The following is a 16,690-nucleotide window of genomic DNA, read 5'->3' as shown; positions in this document are numbered from 1 at the left end:
GAGGACCTAAAAGGAGAGGGCAGAGAAGGACTTGTCAATGATTTACATAGCAGGAGAGGACAGAAAAGAACACAGAAGGGGAGGACAGATGAAGACTTACCTAGCTTGTGATGGTAGATGAAGACTTACCTAGCTTGTGATGGTAGATGAAGAGTTACCTAGCTTGTGAGGGTAGATGAAGACTTACCTAGCACAGCAAGCTTGAGGATGGAGAAGTTATGAAGAGCTATGGCCTCCTTCAGGGAGGGGTTGGAGAGGGAAGCGTAGCAGTTCTTGTGGTTGCCCTTGTACTCCATGTCTGCCGGTTCCAGCCGTTGTCCTCTTCGTCTGCTGCTGTCACTGTAAACCAGGTCTGGATCCTACAACAGACGGCAATCAAACAGTATAAAACTACCTGATGGTTGGGGGGGGGGGGGGGAGATTATTCGTACAAGGCTTTTTCGGATGCCGCAGTCTACATGGGTAGAGAAGATTTTATCTAACGTAAGGCCACTAAGGGACGGAGTGGTCTAGCGGTAGAGAGCTGGACTGCTAACCCGTAAGTCTCGAGTTCGAATCCGGGTTCAAGTCAGTTGACCGTCCCTGAGTCCACCCAGCTCTGATGGGTACCCAACTCACGTTATGGAAAGTAAAGGCGGCTGGGCATAGTGCTGACCACACTATCTCTTCTACTTCACTTGCCCCATAGACCGTCAGGTTTGAAAGGGAAACTTTACTTTAAGGCCACTGAACGAAAATGAACCTCGCCTTTACTTTCTCTGAATTCCCATAAAGGACTCGAACTCCGGCACTCCGGATTAGCGATAGCTCGCTCGACCATTCGATCATGTCATCATAATTGTATAACAATTTAAAAAAATTCAAAATGTGCCCAAATACAATTTAGTTCTTATTGTTATTTTAGTGACAGAAATTCACGTGCAAAGTTTAATAAAGCTGGGATTGTTGAATTTTTCACCCTAAATAAGTCTTAATACTTTATTACCCACATTTAGCTTCATTAAAACAATTAAAATTAAACTAAATGTAATAACAGAAGATTAAGAACCACTAAATTCCGTTTTTTTTTTTAAAAGTAGACATTATCACCCATACAATGGAAAATTGACGAAAAAAATTTGCCAAAAAAAAAAAACTATTATACATACACACATAATTTTTTAAATAATAGTTATAATCAGGGAGCTATAAAGCAATGTATGATGCAAACATTTTTTATAAATAATTTGACCAAAATTTGTTTAATAAATCTAGGACATTTGGGCCCTTACTGCTGAAAATCACAAGGAGATAACATAGTAACCTACTGTTGGAACTAGATGATTTCCATTGTTACAAATTTTGTACATTTTTAACTTTTCCTAGGTCATTTCCTCTTGGATATACCTAAAAACATATCATAATTTTCTAAAATTGTTTTTCTTGCTAGCCGAGACAGTCGTAATACTAAACAAATCTTCAAAGCGACAGAAAACTTTATACCGAATTGTAAGTACTTTATTTACGGTTTTGGTAATTGGTTTACACTAAATTTAGAACATATATAAAATATTTACAAATTAATTTGTAGAAGAAATGTTTTACACATATACTCCTCAAATTATATGCTGTATTATAGCTAAGAAAATATTATTTTTGTAAAATTCGAAATCTGTATATGTAATAGTTTTTTTTTTTTTTTTTTTTGTGGTGATTTTTCGTTCCTTTCCCTTTGTCTGGGTGATACTGCCCCCTTAACAGCTTTTCTATTTTACGCTTTTAACAGACAAATATAAAAAAAAAAAAAAAAAAAAAAAAAAATTTAAATTTAATAGTGCCATTTTATTTCATATCTTTTATGGCCGGTTGCGTTGAGTCTTATCCTAGATAATGAAACCCCAAAGATATTTATTTTGTAGAAAGACTTTAGAAACTAGATATTTTTTTTATAAGGAAACGTATTTCTTCTATTACAAGTCGCATTCACTTATTTCTATTTCTGCCCCATCCGGCGACAAAATGAAGTTTGGATTTCCATACCAATGGCAGCAGACAGCATTGTTGACACAATCTCCAAAATAAGACCGACATAGTGCTCTGGGACAGCCGGGTGTTGTTTGAAAGTAGTGCGGGATTCACGCAGTAACTCGCGAGATTTGCAAGATAACAAACAGGTTCTGGGTGTAGAGAAAGAACTAGACTGGCAATGTAGTTACTGTAAGGTGCGTGGTATTGGAAAGTGTAATGTGGAGAAGGGTAGGTGGGTAATTAGATTTGGTTTGGACTTAATTGGGAGTGTGACACGTCTAAGGGTCAGGTAATACATGCATTCCAATGGGCACAGGTAAAAATCAATATTATGTCTGACGTATTAAAGAAGAGACCGGATATGGAGATATAGATTAGAAACTTGTATAGTTAAATGTCGATGTTATTCTTAGATGTGAGTATGACAAAATTATAAAGCAATACATACCTTATAGCTCAAACATAAATACCTACATATTATATTTTTTGGGTATATATATATATATATATATATATATATATATATATATATATATATATATATATACGAACTAAATCTAATATAACATTGAGCAATAATTTCAAGAAATATGATGAAGAAGCAGTTAAGAAATAAGCTGTTTATATTCGTCTTTAAAAAAAAACAATGTCATATAACTGATATGCTGTGTTGAAATTTTGAATCTGAATGTAAGGGCTTAATGACGCTCTAGTGACGTTTTCATGACGTCCTTACCTAGTTTGGTATCTAAATTATTAACTCAATTGTTTTGGATCGGGTTACAAATGTCAGCAATGACGTCAAGTTGGATTTGAGATCCTTGTTTGTTGTTTTTTTTTTAGAAATTAATTTTTTTAAATCGACATAGGGGTGGGTGTACAAAAATGTTATTGGTTCCCTGCGTGGTTATTGTCTGTGTAACGGAATTCTATCTTCTTAATCTCACCAACAGTCCATCTCACCAACTATTCATCTCACCAACTGTCCATCTCATTAACTGTCCATCTCACCAACTGTCCATCTCACCAACTGTCCATCTCACCAACTGTCCATCTCACCAACTGTCCATCTCACCAACTGTCCATCTCACCAACTGTCCATCTCACCAACTGTCCATCTCACCAACTGTCCATCTCACCAAATGTCCATCTCACTAATATGTCCATCTCACCAACTGTCCATCTCACCAAACAGTCCATCTCACCAAATGTCCATCTCACTAATATGTCCATCTCACCAACTGTCCATCTCACCAACTGTCCATCTCACCAACTGTCCATCTCACCAACTGTCGATCTCACCAACTGTCCATCTCACCAACTGTCCATCTCACCAACTGTCCATCTCACCAACAGTCCATCTCACCAACTGCCCATCTCACCAACTGACAATCCTATCTTGTTTATTCCCCCTACCTCATCATAAGATCATTTTCCCTATTTCTAAAAAAAAAATCTATACATTTCCTCATTCCTCAATCTTTTTATCTCTCTTTCTTTTATCCGCCATCTCACATAAAAATTCCCGATGACGTATTTTTAGCGAACCTTCCACTCTTGGCGCACATTTCATGGTTTTCATTTCATGCTTGTTTATTTCAAGAAATCAATTCTGGACATTCTTAAAAGTAGAATTCTGTTCGCCACGAATAAAAAAAAAAATTACAAGAAAAAAATGACAAAATAACAGGAAAGAAAAGAAAGAGAAACTAGCGGCCACAGAAATAAAAAATAATGACCTTCGGATTGGTTGTTTTGATGTGTGGGTTAATTAATGTCGTCTGTTTTGTTTGTTGTGGATAATTAGGAAAATTGAATCTAGCGCCTGGTAAAATAAAAAGTAGGGAAACATATTCAGCTGTTATATCTAAGATATTACCAACACTGTCTAACTGAGAAACTACCCTTATTACATTTATGAAACCAACCTTTATTTCAAGCATTCAAACCCAACTCCCGTGTACGATTAACTTACCCTCCCCCTCGTCCCACCCCCCAGCTTTTTATTAAGCTGAGAACCGCAACAGTCAATTCCATTCAACCCTGAACCCAACGCTAGTCCTGTCTTAGATGGGTGACTGGCCTCTGGCGACTTTGGAAAAATAAAATAAAAACCCAAATCCATCAAGGAACTCGCTAAAATGTTTGGTTAGCTACCCTTTCGGATCTAGAGGTCCATATGTCAGTTGAAGTAGAGTTAATCTATTTATGTGAAATCGCATATACGGGGATAGTGCAGTTAGTTCTGTGCATAGAAGCCATGTTTTTCATTAATGTTAGACAGAGCTGGGTGGACTCATGAGCCTTGGATCCGAACTCGAGACTTTTAAGCTAGCATTCATACGCTGCCGCAGCTACCATTTTTATTTATTTGTACGTTGCCGCGTCGTCATCAGTGTTTCTTCCAGACTTTTTTCTCCGGGGGGGGGGGGGGGGGACTTGATATTTTAAGGGGGGGGGGGCGGTCAACATTTTTCGGGGGGGGGGGGGGGGCGGACACTAGTAAAAACCTATGTTTACTATATAAAATCCATCTCGTTCGAGGGGGGGGGGGGGGTAGACTGGAAGAAACTGATCGTCATACCGCCACATATAACTAATATGCCTATATCTAAACAGATTTATAAGGAATTAACAAACAAAAAATATTTTCTGAAAAATGTAGATACACTTTAATGCAAATAAACACCGACTCTACCCTATCATCCTACCTAACCTCCACCGTATCACAACGAGGGCGACGCCGTGTCCGCAGACTCCGTGAGACGGACGACTGGCATACGTTCGATCAGTCCGCGTCACAGTGCGGCCATGCCGGAAGATATAAGATTTAAGATACCGTCCAGAATCTCATCAGCAAGGCTAATTAAATAATTAACTCCTTAATGCAACCGTCTAATTAGTAACGTATTTGTATCGGATGTTGAAGGTTTAATGTGAATTATAATTTGCTTAAAAAGTTGTTTACGTAAAAACTCATTTGCTTAATAAGGACAAAAAAACATGTTTAATTACTCATTTAATTTAAGTTTGTTTTTTCGTCTAGAACTGGTCGTCATTGTTCAAATTTTTTTCTACTTTGTTTATTTTCTCGAAATAATTCTATTTTTCGAAATGTAATTCATGACATATTTTTCCGTTTTTGATCTTTTACATGCATAATTTGTTATCAAATCATACTAAAACGTTAGCAAAGTCTATTCTAGATATGAAATTGTACAATGTAATTATCTTCCTTTGTGTTCATTCTGAACTCTCCTAATTAGTACCAGACACACATCAAATCAGAATTCCCGAGGCAAAGAACTGTAACAATTTTCTACGTTCTAGAGTGTTCTGGAAAGAACCTCATTATTCAATCTCTCTATTGCTCTAATCGGCATATCCACAAACAAATAATGGTTGTGTTACTACTTTATTATCATACCAGTACGCAAATATCCAAATACTTTAGCAAGTTCCAAACCTCCTATAGATTCTTAGTTTTCAACGATTAATTAAACTGTGACGAAACATATAAAAACATTCACACTTACTAACATGTCTGTGTAACTTACTTTGTAAGAAAATATAGCTACTCAGGTTAATTTTAATTTTTAAACTAACTCGTCGCAGTCAGCAAAATGAGGGCTGTGTCTTCACAAGGGAAGGGGGATCTAACATTATTTTAAACATAATTACAATCGTGATACAGAAAAACTGACACACTATGTTGAACCAACTTACTGTTATTTAACAAAAAATGTCTTATAATGAAATACAGCTCATTTAAAAAGTTCTCTTATAACAGAACATGAGAATGGATTTTTAATTACCATTTTGTTGTTTTGTACAATTTAAGAAAAGAATTTCCTTGTACTTGAATGTGTGTTTATATATATATATATATATATATATATATATATATATATATATATATATATATATATATATATATATGCGTGTGTGTGTTAGTTTAAGCATCACATCAAATAATTTGTCAAACAATTCATCTCTTTTCCAAAAGCTGTAGTTAAACACATTACCTTTTTTTCGTAACTATCCTGTAGAGCAGATTTAATTACATTACGCTGTCCCACCAATTAACCTTGACCGTGACCTTACAACCACCGCTGGTCCAACTTAACGATTCCACGTTTTGGAGACAATTACTTCCGCAAGTAATGTGGACGTCACCGAATTACTTGCCCCTTGCGTGTTTGTCTGGGCATCTCCCCAATTCCCTCCCCTGCCGTATTTGCATTATATTGTGTTAGTTGTTAGTTTGTCTCGCGGGTTATTTTCTAGTGCTTGTTTTGGATATTTTTTTTATTAACATCTGCGATGGCGTGTTGCGCATTGTGTTTGACAATATCGTTGATAGACGTTAATTTTTTTTATTTATAGCTATCTGTCCGTAGACTGTGCCACCTCCCTCAGAGCACCTACAACCCCCCCCCCCCGGATATTGAAGGTATATATTTTCAATATCCCGAGGGGGGGGGGGGGGAGGGCGCTTTACCTCCTCAAAAAGCGTCTATATCCCCCACAATCACCCACAGAGAAAAATACCTAAAAGAAACCCTGCTTAAAAGCTTCAAGAAATTAATAACAACACTTAGAAATAAAATTTAAGTCTACAGTTTCTTATTGAACACTTTAAAAAAAAAACTAATTTAATTCAATTTTAGTCTTAACCAGAAATATGACACGACAGCTTTTGCAGCACATACGTTTTAAATTATCTTTTAGAATTTCTAACCATCTAAATTAAAAGAAAAACCTGAAATAATACGCCAAAGCAGATCCAGTGATTGTCTCTAAGTGTATGTAAATATATTAAATATTTAAATTACAGTCAAACACGTTTTAAAAAGCTTAATGTTAATAGGGTTGTTGACAAAGTATAAAATGTACCGGTATCCGGGGAAACTTTTCAAAGACATGTGTATGTGTTTCGTACCAAAGAATGTGACAATAATGGTATTTCCTATAAAAGGGGGTGTCAGGTTGCTGGTAGTAAACCATAAAACTTAAAATTTAACTCGGTCATTTCAAACGGCATATACAATACCCTAACACAATTTTGTTTCATACGCAAATCCCTAATCATGGCCTTAGTACTAAACCTGAAATTACACTAATATTAACAACCCAACAATATTCCTTTGGACGAGTCCATTGTTGGCTAGTGGCAGAAGAAAACTGTTTTCATTTTTTATTTTTTTTGTGAAAACCTGTATACACCATCCAAATATATATTTCAGTACCACAGTGAAGTCTAAATTCCATTAATTCCATTAGCTATAATAATTATACACAACGTATTATTGTATTTACCCGATGCGGCTCAAACCCCCCCCCCCCCCAACCCCCATCCAAAAATAAAAACAGAAAGCATAACATTCTCTGTTTGTTACGCCAACAATCTTAATGATTGATGTTGTCGACTTAAAAATAAAAATAAATTATCTGCAATAAAAGGTTATCGACTCCCCTCGTAATCTCACAGCGGAAATCGTCTATTATTCAGAGTATGGACTAAGTGTAAGATTTAGTGCTTAGTTTGGTCTCGCTGTTAGGGTTAGAGTTTTACTTTACTACTTGAAGCTCGGTATAAGCGTTACTAACTATACATGTATTCAGGTCTGTTAACTGACAAATGCTTGTAAAATGTCTGACTTTTTTTCTCCTAATGTCAACAACGCCATTATCAACTCATTAGCAGAGAAGTATTCAGAGTAAGGACTAAAAAGTGTAAGATTGAGTGCTTAGTTTAATCTCGTTTTTTTTGGGGTTTGAGTTACAACTTTACCAGTTAAAGCTCGACATAAGCTTTACTACCTACATATGTAATCAGTTCTGTTAACTGACAAACGCCTGTAAAATGTCTGACACCCCCCCCCCCATGACACCAACGCCATCACCAACTCAGTAGCAGCAGAGAGAGAGAAAAAAATAAAACCAATGAAACGTGCGTCATGAGGCAGGCACAAGTCGACATACGTTAAAACTATTCGCAACGATTAGTTCTATTTATAGCCGTCGCGTATGTCATGTGGGTGTCGTGTAGTTCACGAGATTTCAACATGTTGAAAAGCTGATGGAGCTGATTCGGTGTTGGAGGGGTTTTGCTTTGTTTATGGGACTTGAGTTTAGTGTACAGTGGGTCTGATTGAGCACTTAAATATCAAATTTATAGACAAGCTATTTATAGATGTTACATGTGTAGACTGGGTTTTTGTAGATGTCAAATTAGCTGACTGGCTATTTACTTATGTCGCTTTTGTAGAATGGCGATTTACATGAGTCACAGTTATAGGCAGGCTATTTACAGAGGCGTAGCTAGGGGAGGGCGGGGAGGGCGGCCGCCCCGGGCGCCGACCCTAGGGGGGCGCCAAAAGGGGTAAAAAAAAAATTAAAAGCTCATTTTAAGTTGCAATTTTGAATTATAAACAGTCAAAGTAAAGAAATTTAACGTCTGAGAACCTTTGCATACTGATTTAACTGTTTTCCACCTTTGTTGTGTAACTGTAAAACGTATATCTTTAAGAAACAGTGACCGGAAAAACCGCTTTCCAGCTTTACTAGATGGGGAGGGGCGCTTTTTCCAAGACTAAAATCGGAAAAAATCGGAGCTGGTTGATAGGAAGCCAAAATTTTAAGAGAGAAGAAAATTAGTATATTGTACTGATTATTACTTTGTTCAACCTAACTGATAATTCAAAATTGCAATAAGGCTTGCACCTTCTACAAAATACACTCTAAAGCAGTGGTTCTTAACTTTTTGAAGTACCGAACCCAACTAGTTTCGTATGCGCAATCACCGAACCCTCCTTAATAGTTTTATCGTCCACAGTGACAAAATCCTATGAGTCGGGTGTGTGTCTTGACCTCCGCGGAAGCCCTGAGACTGAATTACCGAACCTCTCGGGTTCGATGGAGCCCACTGTTCTAAGCTCTTTTTATTTTCTACTTTTTATTCGTTTCGGCATCTTAAGGGGAATTTAATTGGCGTCCAGTGAAGTTTTAGGGAACGACAATCAGCGTAATTGTTAATTTTTTTCCAGACTGTCGCACACACAAACACACACGCATATATATATATATATATATATATATATATATATATATATATATATATATATATATATATATATATATATATATATATATGGGGGAGGGGCGCCAAACTGAAAGTTCGCCCCGGGCGCCGGGAGGGGTCGCTACGCCTCTGGCTATTTACAGATGTTAAATTTGTAGATTGGGTATTTACAGGTGCCTTATATCTAGACTGCCGATTTACAGATGTTACATTTGTAGACTGGCTATTTACAGAAGACACTTTTGTAGACATGCTATTTACAGATGTCAAATTTTTAGACATGCTATTCATAGAGGTCACATTTGTAAAACTAGCTATTTACAGATGTTACATTTGTAAAACTAGCTATTTAAAAAGGTCAATATAGCTGACTGGTTTTTTAAAATGCCTTGACTACTATTTATTTTCTCTCTCTCTCTCTCTCTTTTTCTCTCTCTCTGTCTATCTCTACAAAATGCCACATGGCTTTCATCTGACCATTGCCCTAAAATCTGTGTAGCCTCTCTTCCAAAGGTCACCTTTAAGCTGACCACTCGTGAAATCATAGCCTCAAACCTCCTGAGTATAGGATTGAAATCATTTATTTATTGCACTGCTTTTAGCAATGGAGGGTTCGCATGAAGAAAAATGTGTATAGAAAAAAAAAATTCTCCATTAAAACGATTCAATATTTCTGACTTTTATTTCGTTTCAGCGGAGTGGATATACTTTTTAAATTTTCCGCATAGGAAGAGCTCTCTAGTTTGCATCTAGACACCATCCACAACATGGTTGGCGGTGTAGTTTTAACTTGTAAAGTAAAGTAATGTTTCCCTTTTCAAACCTGACGGTCTATGGGGCAAGTAGAGTTCACTTGTTTCTGTGACCTCGGCATATGAAGAGATAGTGTGGTTAGCACTATGCCCAGCCGCCTTTACTTTCCCTAACGTGAGTTAGGTACCCATCAGAGCTGGGTGGACTCAGGGACGGTCGACTGACTTGAACCCAGGTTCGAACTCGAGACTTACGGGTTAGCAGTCCAGCTCTCTACCGCTAGACCACTCCGTCCCGTAGTTTTAACTTGTGATTGGATAAAAAGGTAAATTAAGAGGAGACGGTATTTTAAAGAGTAACACCGCAAAGAAATAGGTTCCCCTATCGGACCTGTCGATCCAGAGGGCAGATGAATTAAAGTTGTGTTTCTTGACCACGGCACATGAAGGGATGTTGTGATCAGAACTATACCCAGCAACCTTTACTTTAACTAATGTGAGTCAAGTACTCATCAGAGCTGAGTGAACTCAGGGACGCCCTACAGATTCCGATAATTTTAGACTTTCGGGTTTGCAGACGAGCGCTCTACCACCCGACCACGCGGTCACATTTTCCCCGGAAAAAAACCTGCATTACGGTGACGACAAGATGGCCAAGCAAAATATCAAATGTAGACCTGTGGCCAACCCACAAAGCAACAGCCGATTGACATGGACCTAAAGCCCGCGATGGATAAGGCATACCCTGAGAAGGGCCGAGAATAACATCGCGAGAAGTGTTAGACTGGAAACCCAAGGGGAAAAGAAAAGTAGACCGGTCAAAGCAGTCCTCGAGAAGGACAGTGGGAGGAGAAGCAGGGGCTGGTAGGCTTACGTGGGCTCAACTAAAGAGAACTGCCCAAAAAAACAGAGTCCGGTGGTGTGGTCTAGCCCCAGCCCGTTCCTCCACGGGGGCTCCAAAGGAACAAGTCATGATACATCTGAATGGGAGGAGATTGTGATACAGGCCTTATCCCCCCTTCAGGTGTGGAGACACAGAGATGAATGGACTTTATTATATACCGGTCCTAGCGGAACTTTAACGCTAGTTTATTAACCCTAACCATAAGTATATATTGTGTAAACTGAGAAGTGGATTTGTGTGTGCTTGTGTAAATGGGTATTTCTTTTCAAGTGAATGATCGTATGATTGTCTCGGTGTGTGTGAGAGAGTGTAGCGCGGTATTCCATATCAATTTAACTAAGATAACATTTCACGTGCAACAATATTTGAGTGAGTAGTTACCGAGTAGAATACTGTGGTTAAGACACACACATACTTATTACCTCCCATGTCAATGTACATAATAGTTATGTAGACCAAGGGAAACGAGTCATATTTTAATTTATTTTGTTTTAAACAAAGTATAAACAAGGTAAGACGTAAGATCTACAGATGGTTATTTAATTTATATGACATAAAAGTTTAATTATTTGATTTGTAGGCTAATTATTAATACTTAGTAAAGCTATCACTAACAAAAAATATGTACATTAACTCGAATCAAACGCTTTAGTTGTATTATAAAATAATTCATTTTAGTAATATGCATCTCTATGTTTTGATCACTTAAACATATAAATACATATATTTATAAACTTTAATGATGGAATGAAGAAAAAAAAAAAAAAAAAAAAAAAAAAAAAAAAGAAAAAAAAAAAAAAAAAGAAAAAAAAAAAATAAAAATAAAAAAAAAAAAATAAAAAAAATAAAATAAAAAAAATAAAATAAAAAAAAAAGGAATGAAATATCAGTTTTCCCCCATAACTGCTTCCCCTTCGTCCCCATGACCCCACCCCTGTGTTGAAATACTATGTTAAATACTGAGGATGATGTATTTTCCACATACATTTCTTACAACATTGATTTGATTCCTATCTCAACAACCCCCATGTCCCCACCTCGTTTCGCATCATTTATTTTTTTTTGTCATTAAGGTTCTTATTGTTGCTTAATTGTGTATTGTTTTATTTACACAGCCTACAAACAAACATTGTAAATGCAAAGACATTATTATTTTAATATTCACCATTTTCTTCATGTAATGATAATTTTTGTAAATGTTTGAAGTATGTGTATATGCTGATGTTATTTTTTTCATTTAGGTGTTATTTTGACAATAAAAGTACTATATTTTTTTAAAAAAAAAATATGTTACTTTTTGAAAACTCATAATAATTAATCAGTCAACACTTCGATTTGGGTTCAACGCAAATTTACATTTATTATTACTTTTCATGCATTGAATGTCACTATTTACATTAAAGTAAAAAGGCATTAAAAGAACACGTAAGTAAGAAGTATTACTATTGTAAATCTATAACTTTCCTAACAAGCCGATGATGAAAACTGAAATACAAAAGCGAACAAGGCAAGGCAAACTGACGCTGAAAATAACCTGTCTGATGCAAAGAAGGAAAAAAAATTAATCTGTTCACGCAGTTCAAACAATAAAATTGGAACGATACAGAGAAGATTAGCATGGTCTACGCGCAGACACGACTCACAGAATCGTGAAGCGTTTTCAAATAAAATAAAAAATAATTAATATTAAATTTTAATAAGGAATTAAACAAAATACTTGCACATTACAATGAAAGCTGACGGAACGATCCTTAATAACTCGGCTGATTATTGCTCAAACAAAAATTTTAAAAATAAAAATAAACGCTGTATTTATAAGTTTTAAGGTACTATAAAATGCGAAAATAAACAATTTTTTTTTGGCTACGGCAGTTATAACAGTTTAATCCTTAGCCGAAAACGGATCGCAAAGATTTCTAACATGACTAACGCTCTCTTCTGATTTTTCGAGCATATAAACTTGGTAAAAAAAATCACTCGTCTATAAACCAAAGTTAACCATTCACACCTCCACCGATTTCCACCGATATGTCTGCAATCCTTTACCCCTTCTCACCACCTCACATACATCATAAATGGTCAAATTCACCCCCCCCCCGCACACACACACACACTACCCCACCCCCTGTGCTAAAAACTCACATGTCTATTCTACGGGACTGCATGTCACAACACAGTCATTTTCTGCTGACGTTTCGATCCTCCATTACCTAATGAATTCATGATTACAAGGGACACAATCATACGATGTGAATTATCTCCCTTGTAATACAGACAACGTCAATGTTTTCTTTGAAATTAAAAACACGGAATTCTCTTTGATTTCGTCGTCCCATCATCTCCACTTGCGGACAAAAAAAAATAATTGAAATAACAACTGCAAGAATTGTAAGATTCATTACGATGATAGGGTAAGTGTGTGTGTGTGTACTTGTATGTATATGTGTACGCCTATGTGTGTATGTGTATATGTGCGATCATGTATGTGGTTTAAGGGGGGACCTGTAGTCAACTTTCTTGAAAAATTTCAATTTTCTTGTCTAAAATCAGTTTTGTTTATCTTATTTTCGCGGGATTTTGATATCTAGTAAAGATTGGCCTCGAATTTTTTTTTTTTTATAAATTGAGTAAATTGTTGTTTTCTTCAATAATGTTATCGGAAAAAGTAATTATTTGTCAAAGTTATTCATTATTTTGCTAATGCATACCTTATATGACAAAATATTTAGTCAATAATGCTTAATTTTTGAGTTTTCTCAGTTTTGTCAATTTTACTATATAGATCTCGCGGGGATGAATTTTACTCAAAAAGCGCCTATCAGAAATACTTCAAACTGCCACTGTGTGTTGCAAACATATGTATCTATATAGTAGTAGAAGGGTTTGGCTGTACTTTAATTTTTAAAAAAAACTGTGAAAGTTTTTAGAATTGCTTTCTTAGAAAATCATATGAAAAAAATATACATTATAAAAATTTAACAAAAAATTCATTACTTTGCATTGTTTTCAATTATATTTTTAGTTATTTTCATTCTACTGTGTACCTAGAAAATGTTCAATTTGACACCAAATTTGACAAAAAATATATAAATTGTCCCCAAAAAAATACAATATTATATTGTTTGAAGTATTTTAAAGTTAATACAATTCCAAAAAAGCATGTATTGTATAGCTTGTAGCAAAAAAAAACCCAAAATAATCAGCAGTTATTTGTCAGAAGTTATGTGTAATATTAAAAAGCGAAGGCATAAAAATATAAAAATGTAGGAATATTTTTAAAATTATTTGCACCAAAAAGCTGCGTGTCATCTGATATCTCCAGAAAATGTGAGCTTTAATTAAACGTGATTAAAGTTTTTTTAATATTATGATTACAGTGCAGGCTTTATAAATCTGAATTGTATATATTTTTTATTAAACAAGTATATGTAGGTTAGGTAAAGACGATATATGTAAAGAGATTGGGTTGTTAGGGATTTAATCCTTAAATCAGTAATATTTTATGCGTAACAAATACTTTATAGTGCCTGGATGAATCATACTTGGCAGCTGAACATAAAGTGTTACATTATTTACATTTAGTTACGTTGATGGAATGTCGTTCTTTACACAGACCAACCTACGATCATTCACATGAGAAAAAAATACACAAACCCTCAGCACACACAAACCCACACTTCAGTATACCTACATTTTCACACACAGAATCGCACACATGACTTCAGTCACTTGCAAATGTACTCACACCTACACACAATAATCTATACAACACTCGCACATCTCCCTCACAGAAAGCCACACAATACACACATTACATACAGACACGCACGTAAAATGCCTACATCAGCACTTAACATCATTGATCCATTAATCTGTCCTCTGTTCTAGATCAACATATATTTATTTTCCTGCTTTTTTTCGTTCATATTTTCCATTTACAAAAAAACTAAGATACATGTCTAACTAGTGTCATCAAGTCTAAAAATAGAAGCATGATTATCCCTGGGAATTATCTCGTTGTCGCGGTGATGTTCAGTGATATCTTATGGGATTTCTTCTCTCGCCGAGATTCTTTTCTTGGATGTAAAGGTGTAAAATAACATATTAGAAAAAAAGAGAAAAAAAACAAGATTAAATTCCTAGGATTTTTTTCTTTTCATATAAATTTTCCCTCCTTTGTAATATCTTTAAATAGAGATTTTTTTTAATAGCGCGAAGAAGACAAAAATTCAGATATAAAATCGTAGAGACAGACCAGTATTACTAGCTGTACAACAGTAGTTGCTGTAAAGACAGGATACTACCCGTACAACAAAAATGTTTGTGAAGACAAAAACAGTACTGCTGGCTGTAATACAGTATCTTCTTCCCGATCGTGCCCAAGACACACGGGGAAGGTGAAGTTGAGTTCATCTGCTACATAGACCTCGGCATATGAAGGGATAGTGTGGTCTGCACTGTGCCCAGCCGCCTTTGTTTCCCTAAATTATTTAGGTACCCATCAGAGTTGGGTGGACTCAGGGACGTTCCACTAATTAGAACCCGAGACCCTCTGGTTAGCAGTCTAGCTCTCTACCGCTAGGCCACGCTAGTATGTATGCTGTCATACGTTTTAATATCGATACAACAGTAGCCTATCTAAAGAAAAAAAAACAGAACTACTAGCCATACAACAATAGTTTCTGCGGCCAAAGAGCAATGTTGCTAACTTCACAACAGTAGCTTATGTTGATACAGATATGTATTGCTTGTAGCACAGATCTAGCTATTTCAAGGACACGTTTCGATTACCATCTGATAAGCTAAAATCAGCGGTTCTAAACGTGCGTTAGGTCGAACCCCAAAGTTCGGTGAGTCATTCTCAACTTAAGAGTTCGTCGGAGGTTAAGACTCACACCCGACTCAAAATGATTAGAGATCGGATTTTGTCAATACGGAAGATAACATATTTAAAAAGTGTTCGGCGAAGGCGTATATAAAACTGTTGGGTTCGGTACCCCCAAAAAGGTTAAGAACCACTGATCTAATTACAATAGTTTTCAAACATTTCTTTGTTGTTTTCAAATTTAAAAGAACAAAAAAATATTTTTAGAATTCTACTAAAGTATCGATCCTAAGAAATCAATTTGAAACATCTAGGTCTGACCAATACATAATGTTTTTGTTTATTTATCTTAGAAGTCTAGTTATAATAAATTTAAAACTATTGTTGCGCCGAAAAAATTTTAATTTAATATTTTAATAATTAGTCCAATAGTATTTATTTAAAAAAAGAAAAGATATGACTCGCCTAATTCGAACAAATCAAATGTCAGCATGTAATTTAGTTCAAAGCCGAGTGGCGAACGGAGAACACAAAAGGTGTCGAGTTTTTGGTGTTATGCCGCAACCACCTGCTACACACAGACAAGACACAATAACACCTGCACCCCCACCCTCACACTCCCCAGTTATAATAGCACCAAATCAACAAAAGCTGACCATACATATTCATTATTATCCCAGAAACTATTTAAAAAGACAAATTGCCTCACCTTTTTAGTCATATATAATCCAACCACGGAAAGCCGCAGCCAATCATTTCTACTGTAAAATGTACACATAAAAGTGGCGAAATCGGCCCCCTCTGATTAAAAACATTCACATTGGCCATAATCCGCTCTTGTAACCCAGAGATTTAACTAAATCTATAATCTATAAACAAACTAAATCTACATTAGCCATAGAATCCGCACTGGAACTTATAAATTAACCTAAATCTTTAAACCGTCATCTAAAACTAAATTAGCGATAAAATCCGCCCCCGGATCTTATATAGATAAATCTAAATCTTTAAACCACCATCTAAAAATACACTGACACCGAATTCCCTCTGAAACCTAGAGACGAAGCTAAATCCCTAAACCATTATGTTGAAACAAATTTGAAACAATTTTATTCTTC

General features: G+C 35.8%; 1 protein-coding gene and 1 non-coding gene across 2 annotated transcripts in view; one reads left to right on the top strand and one right to left on the bottom strand.

Moving 5' to 3' along the window:
- The window catches only part of LOC131929270 (uncharacterized), a 75,043-nt gene extending 74,709 nt beyond the window's left edge, over window positions 1-334 (bottom strand). Inside the window, exon 1 of the mRNA XM_059285345.1 lies at window positions 188-334. Coding sequence (XP_059141328.1) covers window positions 188-296 — 109 coding nt within the window. The 5' untranslated portion in view covers window positions 297-334. The remainder of the gene's footprint in view (window positions 1-187) is intronic.
- An 11,976-nt stretch (window positions 335-12,310) lies between these two features.
- Window positions 12,311-12,416, top strand: LOC131929271 (U6 spliceosomal RNA). The gene has a single exon (XR_009383942.1). It is a non-coding gene; the product is annotated as a U6 spliceosomal RNA (small nuclear RNA).
- Window positions 12,417-16,690: the final 4,274 nt, after the last annotated feature.

The sequence above is a fragment of the Physella acuta genome, unplaced genomic scaffold, assembly GCF_028476545.2.
Source record: "Physella acuta isolate Inbredline_101_S28 unplaced genomic scaffold, ASM2847654v3 ptg001601l, whole genome shotgun sequence".
Classification (NCBI taxonomy): domain Eukaryota; kingdom Metazoa; phylum Mollusca; class Gastropoda; family Physidae; genus Physella; species Physella acuta.
Note: the sequence above shows the minus strand (reverse complement) of the source record. Positions and strands in the feature narration are given on the sequence as shown.